At 37.5% G+C, this 18938-nt stretch overlaps 1 protein-coding gene across 1 annotated transcript in view; it reads left to right on the top strand.

The window, feature by feature from the left end:
* The window catches only part of LOC111161285 (interleukin 1 receptor accessory protein like 2), a 645149-nt gene that overhangs the window by 583195 nt on the left and 43016 nt on the right, over nucleotides 1-18938 (top strand). The window contains exon 6 of the mRNA XM_022524867.1: nucleotides 15595-15724. Within this exon, the coding sequence (XP_022380575.1) occupies nucleotides 15595-15724 (130 nt within the window). The remainder of the gene's footprint in view (nucleotides 1-15594; nucleotides 15725-18938) is intronic.

The following is an 18938-nucleotide window of genomic DNA, read 5'->3' as shown; positions in this document are numbered from 1 at the left end:
ACTCATTAAGTTCTTTTTATTTTGATAGTCTTCAATCTACTGTACTATGCCCTTTAGATGCAAATGTGAGCTGGTCATCTCTACTAGTAGGGTATACAGTACCATGGGAATGACACTGAATATGTCCAGAGGCAAGACAATACAGTAGCAAGCAGAAGCAAATGGTAGATAGGAGTTTGCACATGCACATGAGCCATAATTTAGAAAAGCCTGGATAGATTTCATTTCAGGTCATTTGCTTAATCAATACGGAGATCCCTCAAATATGTTTTGGAAGAGGAGGTGCCCACACTCTTGCACGCACTCTTATTATTTGATACGAAAGCTAATCAGAGTATTGCATACTCTCTCCTCAGAGTACTCTCTTCAGAGTATTGCACATGATGGTTAGATGGTTGTCCTGTTTTAGCCATTAACAAAAGAATACTCAAGATATTTATTCAGCATTTGCATAAAAAACTAGACCTCTAAAATATCTGTCTCTTGCATTTATTTAACAAGAACATGTTCGACAGGAGAGTGAAAACATTCCCAGAAGAAATTGCTGCTATGCATGGTATAGTGCCAAGGAAAGGGCAGAATCTGTCTTTTCTTTTTTTTAATTAACATATAATGTATTATGAGCCCCAGGGTTACAGATCTGTGAATCGCCAGGTTTACACATACCTTCCCCAATGTCCATAACCCCAGCACCCTTTCCATACCCCCCGCCCACCGGCAACCCTCAGTTTATTTTGTGAGATTAAGAGTCTTTTATGGTTTGTCTCCCTTCTGATCCCAATTGTTTCATTTATTCTTTTCCTACCCCCCCAAACCTCCCACGTTGCATCTCAACTTCCTCATATCAGGGAGATCATATAATAATTGTCTTTCTCAGATTGATTTATTTCACTAAGCATAAGACCCTCTAGTTCCATCCATGTCATTGCAAAGGGCAAGATTTCATTTCTTTTGATGGCTGCATAGTATTCCATTGTATATATATATATACCACTTCTTTATCCATTCATCTGTCGATGGACATCTAGGTTCTTTCCATAGTTTGGCTATTGTGGACATTGCTGCTATAAACATTCAGGTGCATGTACCCCTTCGTATCAATACATTTGTATCTTTAGGGTAAATACCCAGTAGTGCAATTGCTGGGTCATAGGGTAGCTCTATTTTCAACTTTTTGAGGAACCTCCATGCTGTTTTCCAGAGTGATTGCACCAGCTTGCATTCCCACCAACAGTGTAGGAGGGTCCCCCTTTCTCTGCATCCTCGCCAGCATCTGTCATTTCCTGACTTGTTAATTTTAGCCATTCTGACTGGTGTGAGGTGGTATCTCATTGTGGTTTTGATTTATATTTCCCTGATGCCAAGTGGCGTGGAGCACTTTTTCGTGTGTCTGTTGGCCATCTGGATGTCTTCTTTGCAGAAATGTCTGTTCGTGTCCTCTGCCCATTTCTTGATTGGATTATTTGTTCTTTGGGTGTTGAGTTCGCTAAGCTCTTTATAGATTTTTGGATACTAGCCCTTTATTTGATATGTCGTTTGCAAATATCTTCTCCCATTCTGTCAGTTGTCTTTTGGTTTTGTTAACGGTTTCCTTTGCTGTACAAAAGCTTTTGATCTTGATGAAGTCCCAATAGTTCATATTTGCCCTTGCTTCCCTTGCCTTTGGCAATGGTCTTAGGAAGAAGTTGCTGTGGCTGAGGTCGAAGAGGTTGCTGCCTGTGTTCTCCTCAAGGATTTTGATGGATTCCTTTCTCACATTGAGGTCCTTCATCCATTTTGAGTCTATTTTCATGTGTGGTGTAAGGAAATGGTCCAGTTTCATTTTTCTGCATGTGGCTGTCCAATTTTCCCAACACCATTTGTTGAAGAAACTGTCTTTATTCCATTGGACATTCTTTCCTGCTTTGTCGAAGATTAGTTGACCATAGAGTTGAAGGTCTATTTCTGGGCTCTCTATTCTGTTCCATTGATCTATGTGTCTATTTTTGTGCCAGTACCATACTGTCTTCATGATCACAGCTTTGTAATATAGTTTGAAGTCTGGAATTGTGATGCCACCAACTTTGGCTTTCTTTTTCAACACTCCTTTGGCTATTCGAGGTCTTTTTTTGGTTCCATATAAATTTTAGGATTATTTCTTCCATTTCTCTGAAAAAAACGGATGGTCTTTTGATAGGGATTGCATTAAATGTGTAGATTGCTTTAGGTAGCATAGACATTTTCACAATATTTGTTCTTCCAATCTATGAGCATGGAACATTTTTCCATTTCTTTGTGTCTTCCTCAATTTCTTTCATGAGTACTTTATAGTTTTCTGAATATAGATTCTTTGCCTCTTTGGATAGGTTTATTCCTAGGTATCTTATGGTTTTGGGTGCAATTTTAAATGGGATTGACTCCTTAATTTCTCTTTCTTCTGTCCTGTTGTTGGTGTAAAGAAATGCAACTGATTTCTGACACTTTACTGAATTCCTGGGTTTTCCACATATAGTATCATATCATCTGCAAAGAGTGACAGTTTGACTTCTTCTTTGCTGATTTGAATGCCTTTAATTTCTTTTTGTTGTCTGATTGCTGAGGCTAGGACTTCTAGTACTATGTTGAGTAGCAGTGGTGATAATGGACATCCCTGCCGTGTTCCTGATCTTAGCAGAAAAGCTGTCAGTTTTTCTCCGTTGAGAATGATATTCGCTGTGGGTTTTTCATAGATAGCTTTGACGATATTGAGGTATGTAACCTCTGTCCCTACACCTCGAAGAGTTTTGATCAGGAAGAGATGCTGTACTTTGTCAAATGCTTTTTCAGCATCTATTGAGAGTATCATATGGTTCTTGTTCTTTCTTTTATTAATGTATTGTATCTCATTGATTGATTTGCAGATGTTGAACCAACCTTGCAGCCTTGGAATGAATCCCACTTCGTCGTGGTCAATAATCCTTTTAATGTATTGTCGGATCCTATTGGCTAATATTTTGGTGTGAATTTTCGCATCTGTGTTCATCAAGGATATTGGTCTGTAATTCTCTTTTTTGATGGGATCCTTGACTGGTTTTGGGATCAAGGTAATGCAGGCCTCATAAAATGAGTTTGGAAGTTTCCCTTCCATTTCTATTTTTTTGGAACAGTTTCAGGAGAATAGGAATTAATTCTTCTTGAAATGTTTTGTAGAATTCTCCTGGGAAGCCATCTGGCCCTGGGCTCTTTTTTGTTGGGAGATTTTTGATGACTGCTTCAATCTCCTTACTGGTGATGGGTCTGTTCAGGTTTTCTATTTCTTCCTGGTTCAGTTTTGGTAGTTTATATGTCTCTAGGAATGCATCCATTTCTTCCAGATTGTCAAATTTGCTGGCATATAGTTGCACATAATATGTTCTTATAATTGTTTGTATTTCTTGGGTGTTGGTTGTGATCTCTCCTCTTTCATTCATCATTTTATTTATTTGGGTCCTTTCTCTTTTCTTTTTGATAAGTCTGGCCAGGGGTTCATCAATCTTATTAATTCTTTCAAAGAACCATCTCCTAGTTTTGTTGATTTGTTCTATTGCTTTTTGGTTTCTATATCACTGATTTCTTCTCTGATCTTTATGATTTTTCTTCTCCTGCTGGGTTTAGGCTTTCTTTGTTGTTTTTCTCCAGCTGCTTTAGGTGTAGGGTTAGGTTTTGTATTTGAGACCTTTCTTGTTTCTTGAGAAATGCTTGTATTGCTATATATTTTCCTCTCAGGCCTGCCTTTGCTGTGTCCCACAGATTTTGAATCGTTTTTGTTTTTATTATCATTGTTTCCATGAATTTTTTCAATTCTTCTTTAATTTCCTGGTTGACCAATTCATTCTTTAGAAGGATACTATTTAGTCTCCATGTATTTGGTTCTTTCCAAATTTTCTCTTGTGATTGAGTTCTAGCTTCATAGCATTGTAGTCTGAAAATATGCAGGGAATGATCCCAATATTTGATACCTTTTGAGACCTGATTTATGACCCAGGATGTGATCTATTCTGGAGAATGTTCCATGTGCACTAGAGAAGAATGTGTATTCTGTTGCTTTGGGATGGAATGTTCTGAATATATCTGTGATGGTCCAGTGTGTCATTTAAGGCCTTTATTTCCTTGTTGATCTTTTGCTTGGATGATCTGTCCATTTCAGTGAGGGGAGTGTTAAAGTCACCTACTATTATTGTATTATTGTTGATGTGTTTCTTTGATTTTGTTATTAATTGGTTTATATAGTTGGCTGCTCCCATGTTAGGGGTATAGATATTTAAAATTATTAGATCTTTTTGTAAGATATACCCTTTGAGTATGATATAGTGTCCTTCCTCATCTCTTATTAGTCTTTGGCTTAAAATCTAACTTATCTGAAATAAGGATTGCCACCCCAGCTTTCTTTTGATGTCCATTAGCATGATAAGTTGTTTTCCACCCCCTCACTTTAAATCTGGAGGTGTCTTTGGGTCTAAAATCAGTTTCTTGTAGACAGCATATTCATGGGTTTTTGTTTTGTTTTGTTTTGTTTTTATCCATTCTGATACCCTGTGTCTTTTGATTGGGGCAGTGAGCCCATTACATTCAGGGTAACTATTGAGAGATAGGAATTTAATGTCATTGTTTGCTTGTAAGTTGATTATTATTGTATATTGTCTCTGTTCCTTTCTGATCTACTACTTTTAGGCTCTCTCTTTGCTTAGAGGACCCCTTTCAATATTTCCTGTAGAGCTGGTTTGGTGTTTTAAATTCTTCCAGGTTTTTGTTTTTTTGTTTTTTTTTTTTTTTTTGTCCTGGAAGCTTTTTATCTCTCCTTCTATTTTCAATGATAGCCTAGCTGGATATAGTATTCTTGGCTGCATGTTTTTCTCATTTAGTGCTCTGAATACATCATGCCAGTTCTTTCTGGCCTGCCAGGTCTCTGTGGATAAGTCTGCTCCCAAACTAATATTTTTACCATTGTATGTTGCAGACTTTTTGTCCCAGGCTGCTTTCAGGATTTTCTCTGTGTCACTAAGACTTGTAGGTTTTACTATTAGATGATGGGGTGTGGACTATTCTTATTGATTTTGAGGGGGGTTCTCTGTGCCTCCTAGATTTTGATGCTTGTTCCCTTTGCCATATTAGGGAAGTTCTCTACAATAACTCTCCAATATACCTTCTGCTCCCCTCTCCCTTCCTTCTTCTTCTGGAATCCCAATTATTCTAATGTTGTTTCATCTTATGGTATCACTTATCTCTCGAATTCTCCCCTCGTGGACCAGTAGTTGTTTGTCTCTCTTTTGCTCAGCTTCTTTATTCTCTGTCATTTCGCCTTCTATATCACTCTCTTCTGCCTCATTTATCCTAGTAGTAAGAGCCTCCATTTTTTATTGCTCCTCCTTAATAGCTTTCTTGATTTCAGCTTGGTTAGATTTTAGTTCTTTTATTTATCCAGAAAGGGCTCTTATTTCTCCAGACAGGATTTCTCTAATATCTTCCATGCCTTTTTCGAGCCCAGCTAGCACCTGGACAATTGTCATTCTGAACTCTAGATCTGACATATTACTAATGTCCATATTGATTATGTCCCTAACCTTTGGTACTGCCTCTTGTTCTTTTTTTGTGTGGTGAATTTTTCCATCTTGTCATTTTGTCCAGATAAGAATATAATAAGGAGCAAATTAAATACTAAAAATGTGGCAAAGACCCCAGGAAAATGTGCTTTAACCAAATCAGAAGAAAACCCAAATTGTGGGGTGGGGGGGAAGGGAGTAAAAAGAAGTTCAGAAAAAAAATTTGAAAAAGGAAAAAGTAAAGAAAAATATAAAAAAGAAAATATATATATTAGACTGGTAAATAGAACAAGGTCACCCACTTAATTTTGGGGGTATTTTGGTCTCTTAGAAGAAACTACCTCTCCAAATTTTAAAGAATGAAAAACATATATAATAGTAAACATGATGAAGGGATGGAATATAACTATAAAGATGCAATTTTTTAAAAAAATATCTAAAAAACGAGTTGATAAGATAAGTTGGTTGGGCGAATAAAGATAAAGAAATTGGAGAGAATTTGCTCAAGCTGGAGACTAGAACAAAGCCCTGTGCTAGATTTAGGGTATATTTTGATCTATTAGAAGTTGTATCCCAAATTTTTTCGAAGAAAAAACCCTATGTGTGTACAAAAAATAAAGTTAGTTACAATGAAGGATAAAATATGACTATAATAATGAAGGTTCAAAAAAGATTTTTTTTAATGAAAGGTATTGTTAAGATAAACTAATTAAAAAACGTTAAAAGAGGAAAGAGTAAACGTTTAAAAATAGCATAAGAAAAAAATAAAATTAAAAACAAAAAAACTTTGCAAGTCTAAAGAATCATGGGGAAAAAGCCATGAATTCCATGCTTTGCTTTCTCCTTCTCTGGAATTCCACTGTTCTCCTTGGTACATGAACTTGGTCTTGGCTGGATTTCTTGCTGATCTTCTGGGGAAAGGGCCTGTTGTAGTGATTCTCAAGTGTCTTTGCCCAAGGTGGAATTGCACCACCCTTACCAGGGGCTGGGCTAAGAATCCACTCGGGTTCGCTTTCAGGAGCTTTTGTTCCCTGAATGCTCTCCGTAGAGTTCCAGAGGACAGGAATGAAAATGGCGGCCTCCCAATCTCTGGCCAGGAGGATCCGAGAGCTCGGGGCCCCACTCCTCAGTGCGCCCTCGGAGAAAATCGCTCAATCACTCCCGTCTCCCTGGTCTCCAGCCATGTTCTGAGCTCACCCAGCCTGTGATCAAACATCTCTGTCTTTGGCACACAGCCCCACCTGGAGTCTCCAAACCCAGCAGATCCCTGTGCTCTTCCAGGGGGGTCCCTTCTCAAAGAGCAGTGGTCTGACTGTGCCAAGGATCATAATTTAAGGGAACCCTGAGTTGAGAGCTTACTCCTTGGCTCCATCTCTGTAGCTGGCTTCCCTGCTCTAATACCTGCAAGCTCTGTGACACTTAGACTCCCCCAAACCTTCTGTGACCCCACAGGACCTGAGACCACGCTGTCCCCACGTGGGCTTCACCCCAGCTTAGCCTCTGGAGAGATGTACCTCAGTGGAGCAGACTTTTAAAAGTTCTGATTTTGTGCTCTGTTGCTCCACCACTTGCCCGAAACCAGCCCCCCCCCCCCCTTCTATCTTCCTGTCGCTTTGGATTCACTTCTCTGCTGGTCCTACCTTTCAGAAAGTGGTCGATTTTCTGTTTCTAGAATTGCTGCTATTCTACTCTTCCATCTTTTGTTGGATTTGTAGGTGTTCAGAATGATTTGATAAACTATCTAGCTGATCTCCTGCTACATGATGTCATCTCAGCATGCTACTTCTCTGCCATCTTGACTCCTCCCCCAGAGTCTGTCATTTTTGATAGACCACCTTAAGGAGTCCCTTTTTGAACATTACTATAATTGTCTTTCTTCATTAAAATCAAACCAGACCTTAGCACCCACATGCTAGGAATTGCTATAAGGATTTTTATTTGATATATTTTTCAATATAGCCTAAAAGAATAACAACCAGAATTTATGTGTATAAATGTATATGCTGGTAGTTTTAGCAAATGGGATTATTTATAGTAATGTTTATCACAGTCTCTGGATTTTCTGCCATATGATTTGATGTCCATTAATACCTTCAATTTCATGGGAATGAGCAATAAGACACAGAAAAGACCCTATGTTCAAGTTTAGAGAACAAAGCATCTGCTTGGATAAATCACACCTACTTTAGAATCCAGGAGCTATTTCTATAGCATGGATAAGAGAAGGCTGTTACCACATAGAAGTGCATAAATTTAAAAAGAACATGAAATTGGCAGAGCCAAAATTAATACTTATCTATCCCATTATCCACATCAGATTATGCTTCAAATTTAGCTTCTTGAAGACCAAGCTTCAGAAGGAAAACAGCACCATGCTAAATTTGGATGGGATTTTTGTGGGTTTGTTTTGTTGTTGTTGTTGCTTTGTTTTGTGGTTGTTGTTGTTGGTGGTGGTGGTGGTGGTGGTGGTGGTGTGTGTGTGTGTGTGTGTGTGTGTGTGTGTGTTTTGGATAGGACTTTTGAATTCACCAAATACTTTTGTAAACACTGTTTTATCTGAGCTTCCCAAATATTACCATCCTTATTACATGTATAAAATTTAGTTTATAAAACATTAGGTAATCTGCCTGGTGCCAGATAATCTGTTTTTCATGATAGAACCAAAACCAGGATCCACATCTCCTGTGCACATTCCCAGTAGACTACCTTTCATTTTATTGCATTTCATTTAAATAAGCTTATATCACAGAGCATATGTTCATAGCAACAATGAATAACCTTGTTTCTGATTTGTGTTAGATTTGTCAGATTTGTGTTAGATTTGTCAGATTTGTGTTAGACATATATGACAGACTACTGACACCAAAGGTTTTGACATAATTGAATGACCCTAAAGGTTCACAGCATGTCATTTTGCTGAGATAAAAATTTTCACTATAGATTAATGAGACAAGATGGCAGGGAAGTAGGAGGAGGCGCCCTTTCAACCTGTACCCTAAAGTGAGCTAATTACCTACCAAAGAACTCCTATCACCCATGAAATCAGCCTAAGATCAGAATTATAAATGTCTGGATCTCTACAGGGGCAGAAGACGCCAGTGGGCAGAAGTGTTCCAGGGTGCACCTTGACTGCACCATGGTCGATACATCCAGCTACATCTGTTCAGTCATCTCTCACCAAAATGACTAGGAGGAGGAATGCACAACAGAAGAATACAGAGGATGGACCTTCTGCAACAGAGCTAACAGCTATCAACATAGACAATATATCAGAAAGAGAATTCAGGCTAACAATTATCCAGGCAATAGCTAGGTTGGAGAAAGCCATGGATGACTAAATGGAATTGATTAGGGCCAAACTGAAAGCAAACAGAGAGGATGTTCACAATGTTAGGGCAGAGCTAAAAGTCACCAGAGATGAGGTTCATAATGCTCTCAATGAATTCCAATTTAATCTAAATTCTCTCAAAGCTAAGGTAACTGAGACAGAAGATAGAATTAGTGATCTGGAGGACAAACAGATAGAGAGAAAGGATCAGGAGGAAGCCTGGAACAGCTTAGAAGCCACAAAAACAGAATCAGGGAAATAAATGATGCCATGGAACGTTCCAACGTCAGAATTATTGGAATCCCTGAAGGGGAGGAGAAAGAAAGAAGTCTAGAAGATATAGTGGAACAAGTTCTTCATGAAAATTTTCCCAATCTTGTGAATGGAACCAGCGTTCATGTACTAGAGGCTGAACGGCCTCCACCCAAGATTATAGATTCCAGAAAAACATCAAGGCACCTGATAGTCAAATTGAGGAATCATAATTGTAGATATAATCTCTTGAAAGCCGCTAGGACAAAGAGGCTCCTTACTTACAGAGGAAAGCCCATCAGAATAATGTCAGACCTGTCCACAGAGACCTGGCAAGCCAGAAAGGGCTGGCAAGATAATTTCAGGGCACTAAATGAGAAGAACATGCAGCCAAGAATACTTTATCCAGCAAGACTGACATTCAAAATGGATGGAGCTATAAAGAGTTTCCAAGACCGGCAAGGCTTAAAAGACTACACAACCACCAAGCCGACAGTGCAGGAAATATTAAGGGAGGTTCTATAAAAGAGGAAGAATCCTAAGAATAGCATTGAACAGAAATATAGAGACAATCTACAGAAAGAAAGACTTCAAAGGTAACACGATGTCAATAAAAATGTATCTATCAATAATCACTCTCAATGTGAATGGCCTAAATGCACGCATAAAATGACACAGGGTTGCAGATTGGATAAAACAACAGGACCCATCCATATGTTGTCTACAAGAGACCCATTTTGAACCTAAAGATACACCCAGACTGAAAGTGAAGGGTTGGAGAAGCATCTTTCATGCCAATGGGCCTCAAAAGAAGGCTGGTGCAGCGATTCTCATATCAGATAAATTAGATTTTAAACTAAAGACTGTAGTCAGAGATACAGAAGGACACTACATCATTCTTAAAGGGACTATCCACCAAGATGATCTAACAATTGTAAATATCTATGCCCCCAATATGGGAGGAGCCAATTACATAAGAAAACTGTTAATCAAGATAAAGAGTCATATTGATATGAATACATTAATAGTAGGAGATCTTAACACGCCTCTCTCAGAAATAGATCATCGAAGCAGAAAATCAATAAAGAAACAAGAGCATTGAATGACACATTGGACCAGATGGACCTCATACATATATACAGAACATTCCACCCGAAAACAACAGAATACTCATTCTTCTCAAGTGCACATGGAACCTTCTCAAGAATAGACCACATACTGGGTCACAAATCAGGACTCAACCGATACCAAAAGACTGAGATCATTCCCTGCTTATTCTCAGATCACAATGCTTTGAAACTGGAGCTCAATCACAAGGAAAAGTTCCGAAGGAACTCAAACACCTGGAAGCTAAAGACCACCTTGCTTAAGAATGCTTGGATCAACCAGGAGATCAAAGAAGAACTGAAACAATTCATGGAAACCAATGAGAATGAAGACACTTCGGTCCAAAACCTATGGGATACAGCAAAGGCGGTCCTAAAGGGGAAATACATAGCCATCCAAGCCTCCCTCAAAAAAAATGAAAAATCCAGAATACACCAGCTGTCTCTACACCTTAAAGAACTGGAGAATCAACAACAAATCAAACCAGCTCCACACATAAGAAGGGAAATAATCAAGATTAGAGCTGAGATCAATGAGGTAGAAACCAGAGATACAGTAGAACGTATCAATGAAACTAGAAGCTGGTTTTTTGAAAGAATCAATAAGATCGATAAACCATTGGCCACACTAATCCAAAAGAAAAGAGAGAAAGCCCAAATTCATAAAATTATGAATGAAAAGGGAGAGATCACAACTAACACCAAGGAAGTAGAAACAATCATCAGAAGTTATTATCAACAGTTATATGCCAATAAGCTAAGCAACCTAGATGAAATGGATGCATTCCTGGAAAACTATAAACTCCCAAAATTGAACCAGGAAGAAATTGACAACCTGAATAGACCGATATCTAGTAACGAGATTGAAGCAGTGATCAAAAACCTCCCAAAAAACAAGAGCCCAGGACCTGATGGATTCTCTGGGGATTTCTACCAAACTTTCAAAGAAGAAATAACACCATTTCTCCTGAAGCTGTTTCAAAAAATTGAAGCAGAAGGAAAACTTCCAGACTCTTTCTATGAAGCCAGCATTACCCTGATCCCCAAACCAGGCAAAGACCCTACCAAAAAGGAGAATTTCAGACCAATATCACTGATGAATATGGATGCTAAGATTCTCAACAAGATCCTAGCAAACAGGATCCAACAGCATATTAAAAAGATTATCCACCATGACCAGGTGGGATTCATTCCTGGGCTACAAGGATGGTTCAACATTCGCAAATCAATCAATGTGATAGAACAAATTAATAAGAGAAGAGAGAAGAACCACATGGTCCTCTCAATTGATGCAGAAAAAGCATTTGACAAAATCCAGCATCCGTTCCTGATTAAAATGCTTCAAAGGATAGGGATAGAGGGAGCATTCCTGAACCTCATAAAATCTATCTATGAAAGACCCACAGCAAATATCATCTTCAATGGGAAAAAGCTCGCAGCCTTCCCGCTGAGATCAGGAACATGACAAGGATGCCCACTCTCACCACTCTTGTTCAACATAGTATTAGAAGTCCTAGCAACAGCAATCAGACAACAAAGAGAAATAAAAGGTATCCAAATTGGCAATGAAGAAGTCAAACTTTCTCTCTTCGCAGATGACATGATTCTTTATATGGAAAACCCAAAAGACTCCACCCCCAAACTACTAGAACTCATACAGCAATTCAGTAACGTGGCAGGATACAAAGTCAATGTACAGAAATCAGTGGCTTTCTTATACACTAACAATGAAAATACAGAAAGGGATATTAGAGAATCGATTCCATTTACTATAGCACCAAGAACCATAAGACACCTGGGAATAAACCTAACCAAAGAGGTAAAGGATCTGTACTCGAGGAACTACAGAACACTCATGAAAGGAATTGAAGAAGACACAAAAAGATGGAAGACCATTCCATGCTCTTGGATCGGAAGAATAAACATTCTTAAAATGTCTATACTGCCTAGAGCCATCTATAATTTTAATGCCATTCTGATCAAAATTCCACCAGTATTTTTCAAAGAGCTGGAGCAAATAATCCAGAAATTTGTATGGAACTAGAGGAGACCCCAAATCACTAAGGAAATGTTGAAAAACAAAAATAAAACTGGGGGCATCACATTACCTGATTTCAAGCTTTACTACAAAGCTGTGATCACCAAGACAGCATGGTACTGGCATAAAAACAGACACATAGACCAGTGGAACAGAGTAGAGAGCCCAGATATGGACCCTCAACTCTATGGTCAGTTAATCTTCGACAAAACAGGAAAAAATATACAGTGGAAAAAAGACAGTCTCTTCAATAAATGGTGCTGGGAAAACTGGACAGCTATATGTATAAGAATGAAACTCGACCATTCTCTTACACCGTACACAAAAATAAACTCAAAATGGATAAAAGATCTCAACGTGAGACAAGAATCCATCAGAATCCTAGAGGAGAACATAGGCAGTAATCTCTTCGATATCAGCCACAGCAACTTCTTTCAAGATATGTCTCCAAAGGCAAAGGAAACAAAAGCCAAAATAAACTTTGTGGACTTCATCAAAATCAAAATCTTCTGCACAGCGAAGGAAACAGTCAAGAAAACAAAGAGGCAACCCACGGAATGGGAGAAGATATTTGCAAATGACAGTACAGACAACAGGTTGATATCCAGGATGTATAAAGAACTCCTCAAACTCAACACACACAAAACAGAGAATCATATCAAAAAATGGGCAGAAGATATGAACAGACACTTCTCCAATGAAGACAGACAAATGGCTATCAGACCCATGAAAAAATGTTCATCATCACTAGCCATCAGGGAGATTGAAATTAAAACCACATTGAGATACCACCTTACACCAGTTAGAATGGCCAAAATTAGCAAGACAGGAAATAACATGTATTGGAGGGGATGTGGAGAAAGGGGAACCCTCTTACACTGTTGGTGGGAATGCAAGTTGGTGCAGCCACTTTGGAGAACAGTGTGGAGATTCCTCGAGAAATTAAAAATAGAGCTTCCCTATGACCCTGCAATTGCACTACTGGGTATTTACCCCAAAGATACAGATGTAGTGAAAAGAAGGGCCGTCTGTACCCCAATGTTTATAGCAGCAATGGCCACGGTCGCCAAACTGTGGAAGGAACCAAGATGCCCTTCAATGGACGAATGGATAAGGAAGATGTGGTCCCTATACACTATGGAGTATTATGCCTCCATCAGAAAGGATGAATACCCAACTTTTGTAGCAACATGGATGGGACTGGAAGAGATTATGTTGAGTGAAATAAGTCAAGCAGAGAGAGTCAATTATCATATGGTTTCACTTATTTGTGGAGCATAACAAATAGCATGGAGGACAAGGGGAGTTAGAGAGGAGAAGGGAGTTGGGGGAAATTGGAAGGGGAGGTGAACCATGAGAGACTATGAACTCTGAAAAACAATCTGAAGGGTTTGAAGCAGTGGGGTTGGGAGGTTGGGGGAACCAGGTGGTGGGTATTGGAGAGGGCACGGAATGCATGGAGCACTGGGTGTGGTGCAAAAACAAGGAATACTGTTATGCTGAAAAAAATTTTTTTCACTATAGAAAGATCAATATACAAGTCACTTATTATGGTTAAGCCCATCCTATCATCCAGCATCTACATGTTTGTGATGTTCTTTCAATTTCTACTTTTTCTTAATGTAGAACCTAACTCGCATTAAAATTGCTTCTTCATGAAAATGGTCCTCAAAGAAAGCCATTAGCTAGTTATGGTAATTAAATAGAAAGTAGTCCCAGAAAGTAATTGTTCTTAGGCAATAGAAGTTTTAGATCAACTTAAGAATAGAATGGAAAATTTTTCTACAGCTCAGAGTGATTATGGGAACAAATCATGTACTTTACAAGGAAAAATATTTTTTAAATTTCTTTATCTGTTGCTTCAATGAGGGCAAAAAATGCACGTTATAGAGAAAATGATAGGCTACATTATGACTTATGAATTGGGGATTCCTTTGTCAAAATAGTCTAGACTGTGCTCTTTACACTATTCTTCTCTTATTAATCTACTTTGCAAGAAGAAAATAAAATCAATGTCAGCAAAAAATAATGTCTTATATATTGATGACTAAATTTTTAATTAAAACAAAGTTTTTAGCTATAATCACAAAGATGAATAATAAAAAATGCTGCAGTATTGCCTAGAATTGTTTAAATACTATAAATAACTCCAAGAATTTAAAAGGCATGTTTAGACTCTTCCCTGCATGTACTTTTTATAAATATTTTTTAAAGATTTTATTTATTTGTCAGAGAAAGAGAGACAGAGCACAAGCAGAGGGACCCAAAGGCAGAGGGAGAAGCAGGCTCCCTGCTGAGTGAGAAGCCCCACACGGACTCCATTCCAGGATTCTGGGATCATGAATTGACCTGAAGGCAGACGCTCAACTGACTGAGCCACCCAGACACCCTATAAATATTTTTAATTAAAAAGTATTTCTTTGATTTGCATTATTCAATTTTTCTTAGAATGACAATCATCAGAATAAACAAATTTCCCCAATGCAATCTTAATAATAGTGGATAGTCTATTATTTTCTCACCAAGAAAAATTAACATCGTTTTGATTAATGTTAACTTCAAAGGAAAGTCCAAGTAATCAGTAATTAGTACTGTCAAAAAAAGAAAAATAAAGGGGCACTTTGGTGGCTCAGTCATTAAGCAGCTCCCTTTGGCTCAGGTCATGATCCCAGGGTCCTGGAATCGAGTCCCGCATTAGGCTCCTTGCTCAGCGGAAAGCCTCCTTCTCCCTCTCCCACTCCCTCTGCTTGTGTTCCCTCTCTTGCTGTGTCTCTCTAGGTCAAATAAATAAGTAAAATCTTAAAAAAAGAAAAGAAAAAGAAAGGAGAATTCTTTCCATTTGATTTCTTCCTGTTAGTTCCTAAAAGGGAGGCAATAAAAATAAGCAGTTCTTAGGGGCGCCTGGGTGGCTCAGTGGGTTAAGCCGCTGCCTTCGGCTCAGGTCATGATCTCAGAGTCCTGGGATCGAGCCCCGCATCGGGCTCTCTGCTGTCTAGGGGAGCCTGCTTCCTCCTCTCTCTCTGCCTGCCTCTCTTCCTGCTTGTGATCTCTCTGTCAAATAAATAAATAAAAAATAAAAAAAATAAATAAATAAGCAGTTCTTAAAACTGATTATTTTTCTTTAGTTTTTCATTTTAATAACATCTTAATTCTTAAATTTCCCAGAAGCTCTTGTGACTAATTTTTTTTCTTATATTCAGTGATAAGATGATTGGAAGAAGAGTTGAAAATTAGTCACTTCTGAGCTTTCCTTTGGATGTTAAATAGTCTTTTTCTGTCTCCCAGTGATAACCAGGAGCCATTTATTCAGTTCCTTTTCTCTGTCATCCTCAGGTAAACCTCTGAACATCCCTTGCAAAGCATTCTTTGGATTCAGTGGAGAGTCCGGACCAATGATCTACTGGATGAAGGGGGAGAAGTTTATTGAAGAACTAGCAGGTCACATTAGAGAAGGTGAAATAAGGTACAGAACTTGAATTGGTTATTTTTCTTTGCTCTCTTTGGAGTTAAGCAACGCAACATCCTAGAAGAGCTTCTGCCTGGGATTTTAATTGCAACTCCAAATCATCCCATTTTCTAAAAGCTGATCTGGTGGAAATAGTGAGGCTGACTTCCCTGAGAAATGCAAATGTGTAAGCTCCTTATAAGGAAGTATTCTCAGGTTCTAAAACTATACCATGGATTGTAATGACCCCCTCAAACCTGCTTAAGCAAATTCCTTTGAGTTTCCAAAACTTAGGCCACTGTTACTCCATCCAGCCATAACAAATATCCGTACTTTTTAGGTGACTCCTCAGACCACTGGGCAAATGCTTATTTACTCCCTAGAACAGACAGCTTCCATATGTCATAGGTGTAAAGCTATAGTGACAGTAGTAAGCTACTACTTGCCAAAATAACTGCTGACTCTTTCTGAATAGTGTTTATTTTTCCCAGTGCTCATCCTGAAAGTGACTTTCAAATTAGCATCACCCAACACCTTTTCACTCTCTTGTTACAGATACCTCCCTGGTATATAGACATCTATTCTATTTGGTTTTCTCATCCTACTTAATACAATGTAATTTTACAAATAAAGAATAGGTCATTTTTCCTACCTCAGACTGTGAGTACGAAATTCCTACTATTATTTTCCTCATTCAGACTATGGGGTTGCCCTTTGATTTCAGAGGTGGTGATATATAGTGTACATTTTTCATTCCAGTAAGTGTTAGGACCCTTCTCCCTCCACCCCCAATTAAGAATCTTGTAGTGAAATCCAATCCAATATTTCAGTGCAACTAATACTATAATGCACTCTTTCACTTTTTTATTAAGTGTATAGCAGTGCAAAAGAAACAAGTTCACTTTATATTATTTTCTATGATTAAATATAATTTATTCTAACTACTGTGACAGTTTCTCTTCATGTGTCCACCCAGTAACTCCAACTCAGAGGATCATAATTTTGAGGATCCATGAACTGTCTGAGAGCCTATGCAAAATATTGACTATATGAGCTCATTTCTAGGAAAAAAATACATGAAAGGTACTTAAATTAGTCATTTGTCATTGGGGAAATGCAAATTAAAACACTGTGATAACACTTTATACTCACTAGGCTGGTTATAATCAGAAAGATTATAATTAGTCTAGGCTTGAATGTGGAGAAATTGGAATACTCAAACGCTGCTGGTGGGAGCGTAAAATGGTGCAGCCACTTTGGACAAGAGTCTGACAGTTCCTCAAATCATTAAGTGTATAGTTATCAGCAATTCTCCTAGGTATATAACCAAGAAAAATCAAAACATACATCCATACAAAAACTTGTACACAAGTGTTCATTGAAGCATTATTCATAATAGAGAAAATGTAGAAACAACCTAAATGTCTATCAACTGATGAATGGATAAATAAAATGTAGTATATTCATACAATGAAATATTCAGCCATAAAAAAGAATGAATAAAGTACTGATATACACTACAACATGGATGAACCTTGAAAACATACTCAGTGAATGAAGCTGGTAGGGGAAAAAACCCTGCATATTATATGCTTTCATTTATATGAAATATCTAGAATAGGCAAATCTATAAAGACAGAGAGTAGAGTAGTGGTTGCTTAGGGCTATAGGGATGGAGGAATAGGGGTAAATACTTAAAGTTTATGGGTGATTTTTGTGGGGGGTGAGGTGGAAATAATATAACATAAATGCACTGTTTTTAAGTGTAAAATTTAGTGACATTTAGTTCATTCACAATGTTGTGCAATCACTACCTCTATAATTCCAGAAAATTTTCATCACCCCCAAATCCTGTATCCATTAAACAGTCTGAAGCTTCATTTTGAAGTGATAAAAATGTTACAAAACTGACTGAGGCAATTGTTGCACATATCTGAGAATACACTAAAAATTGTAAAGTGAATTGGACATTTTAAGTGGATGAATTACATGGTATGTAAATTATATCTTAAAACCATTCAAAAAAACTTCCAGTCAATTGTCTGGCTCACAACAGATGTTCAGAAAAATAATCAATATACTATTTATAAATAATTCTTGGCTCTTAATTCCCATTTAAAGTTTTTTTTTAATTTTTAAATTTTTTATTATGTTACATTAGTCACCATATGGTACATCATTAGTTTCTGATGTAGGCACATTTAAAGTTTAAGTTTCCTAATTTCTAACAGTTTATTAGCAAATTTCAAGGTTTAAGATTTATGAAATTAATGCAACTGAGTTTCTTTTAAATTATTTTAGAAGATACATATTTAGGATTATTCTCAGTGTATTTTCCTATAAAAGACTTTAAGGATTACTCTTCATTTTTTCAAAAAGGGAACTGATCCCCAAAGGACAAGTGGTAGGCATACAGCAAAATTTCCATTACCAAAAAGCTCAGAACTAAGTTTAATGATAAAGGGTAGTAGTCACATGAACCTAAGATAATTATCTCTCTTGTGTATGACTGGACTATTCTAAATAAACAGATTTAATGGGGGTATAATTGACATACAGTAAACAGCACAGAATTTAAAGCATACAATCTGTAAGTGTTGATATGTGTGTACACCTATGAAACTATCACTATAATCAAAATAATGAACATAGAAGTTGCCCACAAGTTTCTCTTTTGTAATCCCTCCCTCCTGCCCTACTTCCACAACACTGATCTGTCACTATAAATCTGTTTGCATTTCCTAGAATTGTATATAAATATAATAATGCAGTATGTGCTTTTTTTTAGTCTGGATTATTTCAGTTAACACAATTATTTTGAGATTCATCCATCTTGTTAAATGTAGCAATAGCTCATTCTTTTTACTGCTGAGTAGTATTCCATTATATGGATATAAACAGTCCAGTCACTTGTTGAAGGCTATTTGGGTTGTTTGCAGTTTAGGCGCTATTCCAGATAAAGCTGCTATGAACATTCAATTATGCATCTTTGCATGCCCATATATTTCCTTCTTGAGTAAATACCAAGACATGGAGTGGCTGAATTATAGTAAGTGTAGATTTAACTTTATTAGTTCATTGTTTAGCTCTTTTTTAAAAATAATTTTTAGGATAACTTTAGATTTACAGAAAAATTGCGAAGATAAGGTCTTGGTTTGCTGGGGCTGTTATAACAAAAATTCCACAGACTAAGTGGCTTAAACAACAAATATTTATTTCTTATGGTCCTGGA

This window comes from Enhydra lutris, unplaced genomic scaffold, assembly GCF_002288905.1.
Source record: "Enhydra lutris kenyoni isolate GAN:26980312 unplaced genomic scaffold, ASM228890v2 scaffoldscaffold83, whole genome shotgun sequence".
Taxonomy (NCBI): domain Eukaryota; kingdom Metazoa; phylum Chordata; class Mammalia; order Carnivora; family Mustelidae; genus Enhydra; species Enhydra lutris.
Note: the sequence above shows the minus strand (reverse complement) of the source record. Positions and strands in the feature narration are given on the sequence as shown.